Source organism: Nicotiana tabacum, chromosome 9 (genome assembly GCF_000715075.1).
Source record: "Nicotiana tabacum cultivar K326 chromosome 9, ASM71507v2, whole genome shotgun sequence".
In the NCBI taxonomy this organism is placed as follows: Eukaryota; Viridiplantae; Streptophyta; class Magnoliopsida; order Solanales; family Solanaceae; genus Nicotiana; species Nicotiana tabacum.
In genome coordinates, this window is record NC_134088.1 from 7907509 (window position 1) to 7920159 (window position 12651).

The 12651-nt window shown below is 37.1% G+C and overlaps 1 protein-coding gene and 1 non-coding gene across 2 annotated transcripts; both read right to left on the reverse strand.

Annotated features, from left to right (window-relative positions):
* Nucleotides 1–1507: 1507 nt before the first annotated feature.
* On the reverse strand, nucleotides 1508–10345 carry LOC107820487 (ubiquitin carboxyl-terminal hydrolase 23). The gene is made up of 10 exons (XM_016646776.2): nucleotides 9823–10345; nucleotides 7733–7847; nucleotides 6412–6522; nucleotides 5741–5913; nucleotides 5215–5541; nucleotides 4579–4704; nucleotides 3520–4173; nucleotides 2385–3120; nucleotides 2164–2257; nucleotides 1508–1989 (listed from the first exon to the last, which is right to left on the reverse strand). The coding sequence occupies exons 1-10, from the start codon at nucleotides 10147–10149 to the stop codon at nucleotides 1827–1829; spliced, it is 2826 nt and encodes a 941-aa protein (XP_016502262.2). The 5' UTR covers nucleotides 10150–10345; the 3' UTR covers nucleotides 1508–1826.
* Nucleotides 8185–8308, reverse strand: LOC142164485 (small nucleolar RNA snoR86). Its single transcript, XR_012695252.1, has one exon. It is a non-coding gene; the product is annotated as a small nucleolar RNA snoR86 (small nucleolar RNA).
* Nucleotides 10346–12651: the final 2306 nt, after the last annotated feature.

The following is a 12651-nucleotide window of genomic DNA, read 5'->3' on the forward strand; positions in this document are numbered from 1 at the left end:
AATCTTTGCATTGCTAATACACGTATTTTTACTCCACCTTATACTTAGCATAAAAAAATACATCAATCTCCACATAACTTGTGCGAAAATTATTTCAAGTTTACATAGTTTTGCATTTTCCTCTCATTTTAATAATGTGAGTAAAAAGAATAATATCCAATGTCTACAACGGGCAAACTTTTTAAGAAATGAACTTGGATTTTAATTTGCTATACCACGGAATAGTCTAACAATATTCTTTTATGGCTTCTCTCATTAGATCATAATAGAGAAAAACAACCCAAATACAATTCATTAAAAATGCCTTCACTTCATTTGATTAGATCTTGTAATAATACTTCTAAAGAAATGAGTCAAGCTCAAGGACAGATTATTTAACAACCCTGGTCACTGATGATATTGTTCGTTTTGAGCCCAAATTCGCATGGCTTTAAAATATGTCACCGGCAGGGGTGGTAAAATGGTTAAAAGAAAATAGTTAACCACCCATATTATCCACTAGAAAATGGGTTGGATAATGAACTTTTTAAAAACGGGTCAAATGTGGATAAGAACCATATTATCCATTTAGAAAATGGATAACCAATGTGTTTAACTTTTACATTTGTAAAGCCTCAAATAGGGGGTTCCTCAAGTTAGGGAAACTAAGAATTCTCCCAAAAGTGATCATATGTTATATTATCCATCGGTTAACCCGTTTTTTATCTATATAAAATATAAGTCGGGTCGGATAATTGGTCCATTTTTTCATTATCCATTTTCGACCCGAGCCATATCCAAACCGACCCGCCCGTTTATCACTCCTAGTCACCGGGATCTAAGACTTGTTTAGAAATACTACTCAATATCTGTTTTATGTTTTGTCCATGTGAAATTCACTTGAGGTATCATAAACCATCTCACATGTTCCCCAATGATAGAGGAGCTTAACTGTAGAGACATCAACTAGGAACAAAATTAGATGCAAGTTTTTATCTGAATGGAAAGTTCTATTCAAAGAATGAAATAATCTGTAGAGTAGCAATGTCACACCAAAAATGGACACCATAAACAGTGAGCCAAATTAAGGAAACTTGACATGATGGTATATTGGTATCTTCAAAACTACCACACAATGCACTCTCTGACGCCAAGTAGGAAATTTAAGAAAATAAAGGAAAGCATTTGAAGAAAAAAAAAGCAATCCGGCGCACTAAGTTTCCGGTATGTGCAAGATACAAGAAGAGCCGAACCACAAGGATGTGTTGGACGCAGCCTTGCCCTGTATTTCTGCAAGAAATTGTTTCCACGGCTCGAACCCAGCATCTACTTTACAAGTTACGCCAAGACCCCCTTCAATCATTTGAAATTACAGTTGAAATTTTTGAAAATATAATTGTGTTTAACACAAATTTCCTTTAGAAAACACCTGATTTGAGTGAAACCATTATCTCAGTTGGAATATTCCTCTAACAAAAATTTGAACATTTAAATATTTATGGCCAAACAGGTAGAACACAGGTAAACATTTTCAAGCCAGAATCTTATTCATTAATGAGTAATGACTCATGATCCACAATGTCCACACACTGGTACATTCTTTCTCAAGACCTCTCACAAAACAAAATTGATGGCAAAACACTGGTGAAAAACAAGGTAAAGAAGAAATAAGACACATCACTTGCTCAAGTCTTCTAATAGCAGGCTAAAAATACGTTTAGCAGCCAAAGCTAATATGGACCAAGCTGGGGCCTGGGGATACAACCGTTACCATCTCAGTGACACTCCTGTGGAACTCGAGTTGTGTTTCTCAATTGGTTAAAGTCAAAATATGTAGTCCAGATTCATTATAATATCCTGAAAGGCTGGTTTGCAGAGCTAGATCGCCCAAGACTCGCTTTCTTTACCTTTGCCTTTTTGCTTGCAATTTCTTGGAAAGGGTTCGGTCCACCAAATTCAATTTTGGAGTTCCTAACCTTCTTCCTCTTCCCTCTATCATATTCCTCATCCCTGATAATATATAGGTGGTTGTCAAAAGTAGTACGAATAATATTATCTACATCAATAACAAGGAAAAATAAGGGGGGGCATTTGGGGGGAGAGGGCGGAGCAGCATTTTAGGGCTACATTTTATGATCTTTAAACACAAGCATGTATGTCCATATTACAGGTAGGAAACCTCACCATTCATCCCCAATGTACCCAATGCTGACACAATTTCCGTTCTGTGCTTCAACACCATTCAAGGAAGGAACTTCTACGTCATCCCAACGAGCAACTGCGACAATCAAATAAGATAAGCAGCTATACTTGAGCTGATAACAGCAAAGCTCAAAGACTATTTAAAGCTTCAATAGAAGGAATAAAATCACAAAGCGGCATGAACTTGCAGATAAGTAACTCACCACTTGACTCTAAACCCCTGGTAAGCATGTTCACCAGACCTTTCTGTGTTGTAACTCCTTTGGTCTCTTTAGCATCTGTGAACTGTTTAATGTCACTACCTTGGTTTCCTACTGATGCCGAGCTGGAACTTTTTTGTGGTTGCTTGTTAGCATCTGTGAACTGTTTAATGTCACTACCTTGGTTTCCTACTGAGGCCGAGCTGGAACTTTTTTGTGGTTGCTTGTCATTTGCTAATACAGTGCCATTGTTCAAAACCCTCACATCAACTGTACTCCTCAGCAGATCGCCATTGTGTCCAGCACTATAAGGTTTCTCATTGGAATTAACTTTTGACTTCTTTCTCTTTCTTTCAGAATGCGTTGGAGAAGAGATCAAAGTATGGGATAGCTCGGATGTAGATGGCCCAAGATCAGAGGAGGCATTATTCTCATTCAAGGAACTGGCATCACAGCGCTTTTTCTTTCCAATTTTATGTTTCATTCGTTTGTGTTTCTTCTTCCTATGCAGTCCTAAGGCTGGATCTAAGATCATAAAGCTGAGATGCATCTTGGTAACACGACTCTTGAAAGACTTCTTTTTGGCTTTCAAGCAGGCTTTGTCAATAGCTTCCTTCTCGGTCGAGCTAGCCACAGTTGGTTGGCTCAGTGCTCCGGCAGATTTCGCACCTGCTTTTCTCTGTCCAACATCATTATTAACAGCTGAATCACCACAACTACCGTTGGAGATGTCTTTCACCTGAAAGGATATTTATCAATAAACAGAAGATAAAGAAAAGTTCTGTTTCTTTTCCTAGCTTGTTTGGTGGTATCCCGCAGGGGGGGGGATATTTATCAATAAACAGAAGATAAAGAAAAGTTCTGTTTCTTTTCCTAGCTTGTTTGGTGGTATCCCGCAGGGGGGGGGGGGGGACAATGTCATCATTGTATTTTAAGGCCAACTAAATAAGTTCTAATTTTTTATTAGAGCAGTAGGGCAGTGCTTGATTTCAGTGCACAATATTGCAACAGTAACCCATGCCCCCCAACCACAGTAAAGAGGACCACAGAAAAATCCGAAAGACCACATGCAAGCAGGAAGAGATGACAAAGGAGAGGAGCATAGCACAACAATCAGAAAAAAATTCATCTATATTACCACTCGAGAGTTGGTGTTTCCCTTGCTGCACTCTTCTTGCTTGTGGAGACTTGGATCTTTGTCATTGTTTACGGTGCTAGAGCTAAATGGTATTGCAGCAGAGCAGGTTAACTCCTTGACATTGCCATTAGGTAGTGGATTGGAGTCTTCGCATCTTGTCTCCCCCTTGTTTTCAAGTCTATGAATTCCATTGGAGACTGGAGCAGTTGGATTAGCTTTAAGCAAGCATGGTCCACCCCTTGTGTCTACAACAGATGACTCATTTGCTCTTTCACCTGTTTCTTGCACTTTCGACTTTTCTTGCTGTACAGCCCCTCCAAGAGAAGAGGATCCATTAGTTACTACACCATTAACCTTTGGGGGTGCCAGACCCTTTGTCGAAGTTTCCTTTGAAACTTCAGAACTTAATGTTTCCCTTTGATCTTTTGCGCCAGAAAAGGAATCCACATTCTTCACATGAATTCCATTTTGAACAGTATCCTTAAATCTCTGGCTGTGATTAGAGTACATTTTGTTTCCTATGCCATTAGTAGTCACACTGTCATTGCGGGCAACATCCACAGACTTCTTAGGCACAGGAGATTTCCTATCCCGAACATAGAACAACATGTATGCCTTCTGCTCCAACACCTTTCTCTCACTCACTTGAACAACCTATAAGTATGTAGAAAAGTAGGAATATTCAGAAGCTACTCCTTACAACAATCAAAATACATTACGACAAACCATTTGCTTAAGTTTTTAAAAGACCACAAAAATTAAACATCATGAAGTGATGAAACATTTAAAAGCCAAAGAGTTGAATGAGTTATGTGGAAAGTTTACTTGGAGATCATACTTTAGTGTCATCGTTGCCTTTTGCTAGCTGTAACCCCTAAGGACTATATGCTACCATAAAGGGAAGAAGAAAACAGGAATTTAACATGGTTTCACAATGAATTTTCTAGATTAAGTGTATCCCAAAAGTAATGAAAAGTATGAGCAGTTACATGCCCAGGAGAAAAGACAGAAAACAAAATTCCTTCTCCAAAAAAAAGACAGAAAACAAAATGTAAATACCTGATTGTCATCAAGGGAGTACCAATTTCCACTTGAAGTGCGAACAAAGCAATAATAATGACCAGAATGGGTGCTCCAACCTGCATGAACCAGCACACCATAGAGAGTGTACTTCGATTCACCACCCTGCAAAATTAGAAGGAACCATGAGTTCCCAAAAATACAAGGAATTCAAGAAATAAATGAAATACCAAAACGTATCGCAGATGTGACAAAGCAGGAGAATAGGAAGTAAACCAAGCACCACAGATCACATGCAGATTCAGCCTACTCAAATCACTTCCACTATTTGTTATGTTCAAAAAAACGGTTCATCGGTCAAGTCTTAAACAACTACCATCCCACAAGAATATCAGCAATGTTGATGAGAAAACACCTTCTCAACTACTTGACATACAATTGAATGATCCCTTGGCTTTGAAATAATAATTGTGGAAGGTTCACATTCATCCTAAATCAACTTGCCAGAACATTCACATCAATTTCCTCATCCCATTTTATATGCTGCTAATTTGCTTATTTGGAGATCAATCAAACCACAAAATATATGAAATGACCACATTGACATGACAAATATTAGATCTGAAATAAAGAAGGTAAAGGTGTTCCTGACTACGAGGAAAAACTAACACTTACATAGGTATCAGATACAAAATGCTTCAAGTCTAAAGTAGGCCCATAGTGAATCTTTTTATCGATCTTTTGCCCAGGGACATGTGAACCAAATCGCTTCAAGTGGATGGTTAGGACATGAGGTGCCTTGTCAATTGTTAGCCGCTTGGTAGCCTTCACTTTCTGTTTGCACTGCTGACATTGGTACTGCCTCTGACCACCATCTAATAGCTCTCGGGCAGTGAAATGCTGAAGTGCTCTCTGTAGTGAATCTGCCTTTAAAATTTCTAGACTTAAATCCAGAAACGGATCAAACTTGTCGGAGCAAAAGTTACACTGCATGCACTGCACCTGCAGATCATTTGGAAAGATACAATTGGAGGAGTCAAAGAGTTGGAAAAGGAATCAAGGAAATGTCCACCCGTCCAGCACAGAAAGGCTTTTTTTTGTTGGGACAACTGGACAAAGCCACGGGAAGTAAAAAATTTCTGAACTCTTCCCAAAAATTACTAGGTCTAGCATACTAACAGAAGAGCAACTGAAGATGTACCTGACTGCGAAGGCGCCCACCAAATATCTTATGGACCAAACTTTTGTCATAAGCACTGGGAGATTCACTTGGCACTCCTGAAGGTAAGCAACATTTATGCATTGACTCAAGCAGATTCACCATATATTCATGTGCATCCTCCTGTCTAGCATTTCGAAAATTCCGTGATATGCCTAACACATAATTAAGGATTTAACTTTGATATATGTCTAAAAGCCTTCAAATGTGGAAAAAGAAGGAAAAACAGGTATATCCTGGAGCGTAATACTGGGTACAAATCTCTAGGATAGAGAAGCAAGAATCCTGTTGCCAGCCTTCTGACAAAAGGAAATCTTTATCGTACTCTTTTTTTAATTCCCTGACTAAAAAAAGTGTGAACGAAAAAAGAACAAAAAAAGTCAAGCCACCAGACTTTGAAAAATATTGGACATCATACTTACATGATAACTCAGCAAATACTAACCAAAAGAAAAAACTTCAGAACATGACTGAAATTGCACTAGTCTTGTCTTGAAAGGTAAGAAACGAAAAAAAACAAACAAGAAAGAGGTAAATTAAGTATCGGAAGAAAAAGGGAATGATGGCCAGAGGAAGAACAACTTAAAATTGGCAGAGTAAAAGTGAAAGTCAGAACCTAATAACTAATACACTACGGGGAATCGATAGGATACATCGCAAGTTTGACACAAGATCCTTGGGTGCCAGTATTTTCCCAGTTGCTTGCAAAGCACGACTCACGTGTTTTTGGATGGCACATAGAGCACAAAACCCAGCCATACGACCTTCAATAGAACAATAAAACACAAGTTAACAAACATATACGCTGAAGATCCCAGTAAAACTAGATATGTCTGATCCAGCCAAACAACCTTCAGAAGAACAAATATAACACGAGTTAACAAACATATATGCTGAATAAATTAAGAATCCCAGGAAAAATAGATTTGAAGAAACTGAAGTTTAGATTATGTGAACCAGCTCATATACTCGCTCATATATTCATTTCTATACAAGGTGCAAAAAATGCAAAAGCTTATCTGCATAATATTGTAATGACCACTAGTCCATTCTTGATTTACAACTATCAATCAATCAATCATCTCGCATACCAAGTATCAGAATGAATGACCAGAAAAAGTCCATATCCTTTAAATGAATTTAGACACACAGCCCTTAGCATGTATATATTTATGAGTCTGTAATAGCCACTAGGCTTCGCAGTGGATATAGTTAATAGACAGCATGAGTTTTACTTGAATTAAGCTGAGGTTCTCTGCATCTCAAAATATACATCAATCAATTTGCATGAATGACTTTTCTTGTAGTTACCACTAGTCCGTTCTTGGTATACAGCTATCAATCAATCAATCATCTCGCCTACCAAGTATCAGAATGAATGACCAGAAAAAGTCCATTTCCTTTAAATGAATTTAGACACACAGCCCTTAGATGTACAAGTCTGTAATAGCCACTAGGCTTGGTTTGGATATAATTAAAAGACAGCAGCATGAAGTTTACGTTGAGGCTCTCTGCATCTCAAAATATACATCTGCAAGGCATTATTCAACAGCTCCGCTCCAACTAAAGCTTAAACTTCTTCACGTGCAGTACACACATTAAACTCATCTCTTGTCCAGTTTCAATTAGTTTTTACAGTACTGTTTTAAGAGGTAGGGTAAGACATTTTTAACAAACACGGTTGACTTGTTTTGAGTGCATTTGGTACCAATTAATCTGGTGAAAGAGAAAGCTTTGAGGTATTAAATAACAAAATGACATGTATCCAGTCAAATCCAATTAATTTCAGCAACGGGCCCCAAGATCTAAGAAGAGGTCCCGACAGCACACATACATGCAATTTATCAGCAAACAATCTTCCTGTAAAGATAAGTCAGACACTGGATACAAAGTAATACAGCCTCCTCATCTAAGGAGGTCATGATGTCTAAGCCTGCTGAAAAACAAACACGCACACACAGTAGAGTGACTCACAGGAATTTTGATGCTTCCCACTTTCCAAGTATGCTGCCAAAGGCTCAGTGTATGTCAGGCACTGTAATACAGAATTGAGGAAGCAGGTGTTCCCCAGATTTTGCAAGCCCGCTCCCTGTGACAAAGACAATGGGTCCCACAATTAAGCAGCATGGAGACTTGTAAACAAAATTGTCTCCAAGTGCAAAGTGATTCATCAGGTGCATCTTTGGTCAGCAAGATTTTTCAACTCAAAAAATAAATGAGGAAAAGGTAAAGCATAAAATAGTTCATTTTGTTCGGAAAAAGCTCAATATCAAATTCCAAAACCCACTTAAGAGCCACCAGAGAACAAAGAGGAATCTAAAAGTTCCTCACAAGCCATCAGCTACCATCTTGGGCTACTTGAGTATTAAAATTACATGATTAAACATCACGCAAATTAGGCCATAACAGTTTTAGTAAATGTAATAAATGTAGCAATTTGTTCGAGGCCATAATCAAAATAAGAATTATTTGAAAGGCACGGAGAATCGCTTATTGATATTGCCAACCTTCAATGCAAGTTTTCATCATTGTTTATTGACACACTTGCTCTGCTAATTGGCTCTTTTGTTTATTGTGAATAATTCAATATTCAATTAGGCCATATTGTAAGACAAGTACATCCATTCATTTTCAGAGTGAAAACGGAACTGCAAGGAATGTGGGACATCTACATTCAACACTTCACGGACATGTAACTGATTCTTTGGGGTTCACATGTGGAGTTTAATGCAGATTTATGATTGTGAGAATGTACTATAAAAAGTTGGCTTTGATAACATGTGAAAGGATATTGGGCGTTCAATCCAAAACCTTAAAAAAATTGGTGGGGCAGTGTTATTACTAGCCATTGTTATGTCCCCTAAGTCCTTCAGAATATTATGCACAGGAAGGTGAATATGTAAAGGTACAGAGTCATAATGGATGGGAAGGCATTATAAAGGAGAAACCATCAATAGCTTGTCCAGCCAAGCAAATCCAAATTCCGACTCAATCTTCTCACAAATACGGCAATCTTCCAGGTAAAAAGGAGCAATTAGACTATATGGCAACCACACAATAATGTGCCAAAATCAGCCTAATATAGTCATGTGAAGTACTTGAAATATTAGTACTGAAATCAAAATAAGTGTGACAAAAAAAAGAAGAAGACCATATCCTTCCAAAAACCAATACTCCAAGCTGTTGATATAACAACTAGATTTTGAGTTACTTAAAATGAAGGGAAAATGATCAAATGTTCCCTTGTACCATCCAAATTTGAGCAAATTTGCCCTCCTTTAAACTTTTGGTCTAATATTACCTCATCGCTAGAAAAATGTCTCATTTTTTGTCCTTGACTTCTATCAGAGCTCCAGCGTGAGGGTAATCGTAGCCGTAGTCAAAAGTTGGAGGGTAAATTTGGATCCTCATTCTCGTAGAATTTGGACACATAGAGTATACCCATTTCACATTGGAGCTCTGTTAATGGTGACAAAACTATTAGGTAAAGGCAGGTGTATGAATGGACCAAAAGTGTAACTGAAGGCAAAATCGAGCAATTTGGATAGTACAATGGCAAATTTGGACCTTTACCCTAAAATGAATAAAGAAAATAGTGCAAATTCAGAGGACCACTAATAATGGCAAACATACTCGGAGCTAGTAAAAACCCAAAATGAAAAAAATGAGAAAACAAGGGGAAAAAAGGATGAGGCTTTTAAAGCTAAACATCAAAATTAAATTCAGAATCCCCAAAAATTAAGCTTAACAAGACAACAACAAAAGAAAAGCAAAAACGAGTATCAAATATTAACGACAACCCAAATATCAAAATCCAAGATTTCTATTACTCCCTCATTTCAATTTATGTGATAATAGGAAATAGTGTCCCATAAACTGTGACATAGGAAATAGTGTAACATAAACTGTGACATAGGAAATAGTGTAACATAAACTGTAACATAGGAAATAGAGTCACATAAACTGTGACATAGGAAATAGAGTCACATAAACGGGAACGAAATATATCCTAAAACTATTATAAGCAAATAACATACACACACACAGAGTAATGAGAAACTCACAATTCTCATAATCTTTCTGAAGGCAATACCGAAGCTCACTTCTGGATCCAACCCATTACTTTCCATCTGAGCATCACCGACCTTTTTCCCGCCCCCAACAACCAACCCGTTATCTTTACCCGTTTTCTCTGAGTTCGGGTTCAGCGTTTCCAGCTGAAACCCACCATTATTTATAAACCCACTAAAAGGCTTTCTCGCCAAATGAAACTCAATCCTCCGGTGAAACAGCGACGACGTATCCGTACCCGGCTCCGACCCGACAAGCCCAGATATCTGTGTACCCAAATTTTCCTCCATCTGATTCATTGTAGCTGTAGCCTCACCCATTAAACCCCTCTCTTCTCACTTTTTACATGAAAATTAATCAAACTCAAGCCTTTTTACGAGAATATTTAGCTATTATATATAATCAAATTAGGGTTTTTTCCGCTGAACAAAGATGTGAAAGAGAAGAGGGTTGAGTTTTTCGGCTATGAGAAAGAGAGGAGAGGAGCTAAAAAGAAGCTTAAAACCCTACAAGCTGAAACGCATATGTATGTCTAGGCCTATATATGTCCTCACACTGGATTTAACGAGTAAAATGCAAAGGGTTTAACGTTTGGCTTATTGGTTTTTGACACGTGTAATAACAAGGGTATTTTTGTCATTATACGTAAATTTTGTAGTAATTGTGACACGTGGTAATTAATGATAGGTGAGGGGTGTAGGTGTAGGGGATTCCGATTGTAGATGAGTTTTGTGCTTTTTTTGTGGTTTTGTGATGTTGAAGAAGTCAAGTAGTGGTAGAAATTGAACGTAATGGACCCCTAAGGAATTTTTAATGTTAAAATCACAACCGACTAGTATATTATCTTTACCTAAGATTTTAGATTTTAAACTTGATATGGTAGGAATATAGTTAAAGGAATTTTTTTTAGTACTTCGACGTACTTTTAGATTTTGCATAATGATAAGAGTTACTCCCTCCGGTCCAAAATAAGTGATTTATTAGTTATTTTTAAACAGATTAAGAAATTTATCTTTTAGCATTAATTAGATTGATCATTTTAACCTTTGTTATCTTTTCACATAAATACTCCTAACACATACTCCAACACTATTTACTCCAAAGGCAATGTAGGAAAAAAATAATTCATTCATTCTTGAAATCTGAAAAAATCACTTATTTTGGACAAAAAAAGGGCCAAAAAATCACTTATTTTGAAGCGGATGGAGTATTATCATATGCCTAAAAAGGCATAATATATAATTACCCCATTGAAGTTTTACCACTTTACCAGTTGTAACTTCATACTATGCGGGAGTTCTATTACCCCATATATTTGTTAGAAGTTTAATAAATATCATCTTTTGAGCTGAGATGGCACTTGCTTTGATTTTCACGTGATAAACCGCGCATGGAATCTCTAAAAAATTATTTTTTTCATTTTTTTTTCTTCTTTTTCTTTTCTTTTCTTCTATTCTCTTTCTTGTTTACTTTCCCCTTATTACTCCATCCGCCATTTTTACACCCATCCGCCATTTTCTTTTCTTCTTTCTTTTTTTTCTATCCTTTTCTATTAATGTCTTTTCTTTTTTTTTCTTTTTCATTTTTACATTTGTCTTCCTTTGAAATATTACTTGCCGGAAAAATTAATGATGGCAGGAAACAAAACTTGTTTTGTATGTTGTCTCCTTTTTTTACTTCTTTTCTTCTTTCCTTTTCTTTTCTTTTTTTCTTTTTCCCCCTTTTTTCTTATAATGTTTCTCAGCGGAAAACTGGTGATTCCAGTGATGTCATCTTTTTGCTAACTCATCTCCACCGTTTATAAGTAGGAGAAAATGGTGAAGAAAAGAAAGAGAGATGAAGAGAAAGGAATAAGAGAAAAAGAATAAAATAAGACCCAAAAAACAAATAAAAAGGTAAATTGATTAAAAATAAATTTTACACACGGCAAGCAATGATTGGTGTGTGATTTACATATTTTCTTTTGAAACTGGGATTAGCCTGGAAAGGTTAATTCCGGGGGATTAGCCAGGAAAGGTTTATATTTTGTACTTATTATACTTCTAACAAATACAAGGGGTAATAGGACCCCAGCAAAATATAGTGGTGCAATTGATAAAGTGGGAAAACCCCACCCTACCGGGATCTAATCATCAAAAAAATCTAGTGAGAGAAACTCTCATCCATCACTACAAACAACCAATGGAAAACCCACCCAAATCACCTATCATACCACTGGAACCACCGGACGACACTGTCATGGAAGAAGATGCAACCCAATCCCACTCCTACAAGGAAATGCTATTTGATAAGCAAAATACTACACAAGCGGATTACTTCACTACAGAACTCCAATCCACCTTAACACAAGAAAAAGGTAAGGAAACAATAGGTCTTATACTACTCTCTCAAGAGGATAAAAACAGGCTATATAAACTATGGCGTTACTCAGTTATCATAAAGCTATTTGGGAAAAAAATGTCACACTATCTCCTCCGATCTAAACTAGTTGATTTATGGAACCCATCCGAACAATTGATCTTGATTGACCTAAAATGGGATTTTTTTCATAGTCAAATTTGGTAAAGAGGAGAACCTAGTGAAAGCTATACAAAAAGGATCATGGTTCATATCAGGAAATTTCCTCTCAGTAAGAAGATGAGAACCCAAATTCGTCCCACAAGAAGTAACTTTATCCTTCACTGCAATTTGGGTAAGACTACCACAACTACCCATCGAGTTCTATGACAAGGAAGTCCTAGAAAAAGTGGGCAGGAAACTAGGAAAACTCCTAAAAATTTATATGTGCACTTCAGCCACTCTCAGAGGAAGGAATGCAAGAA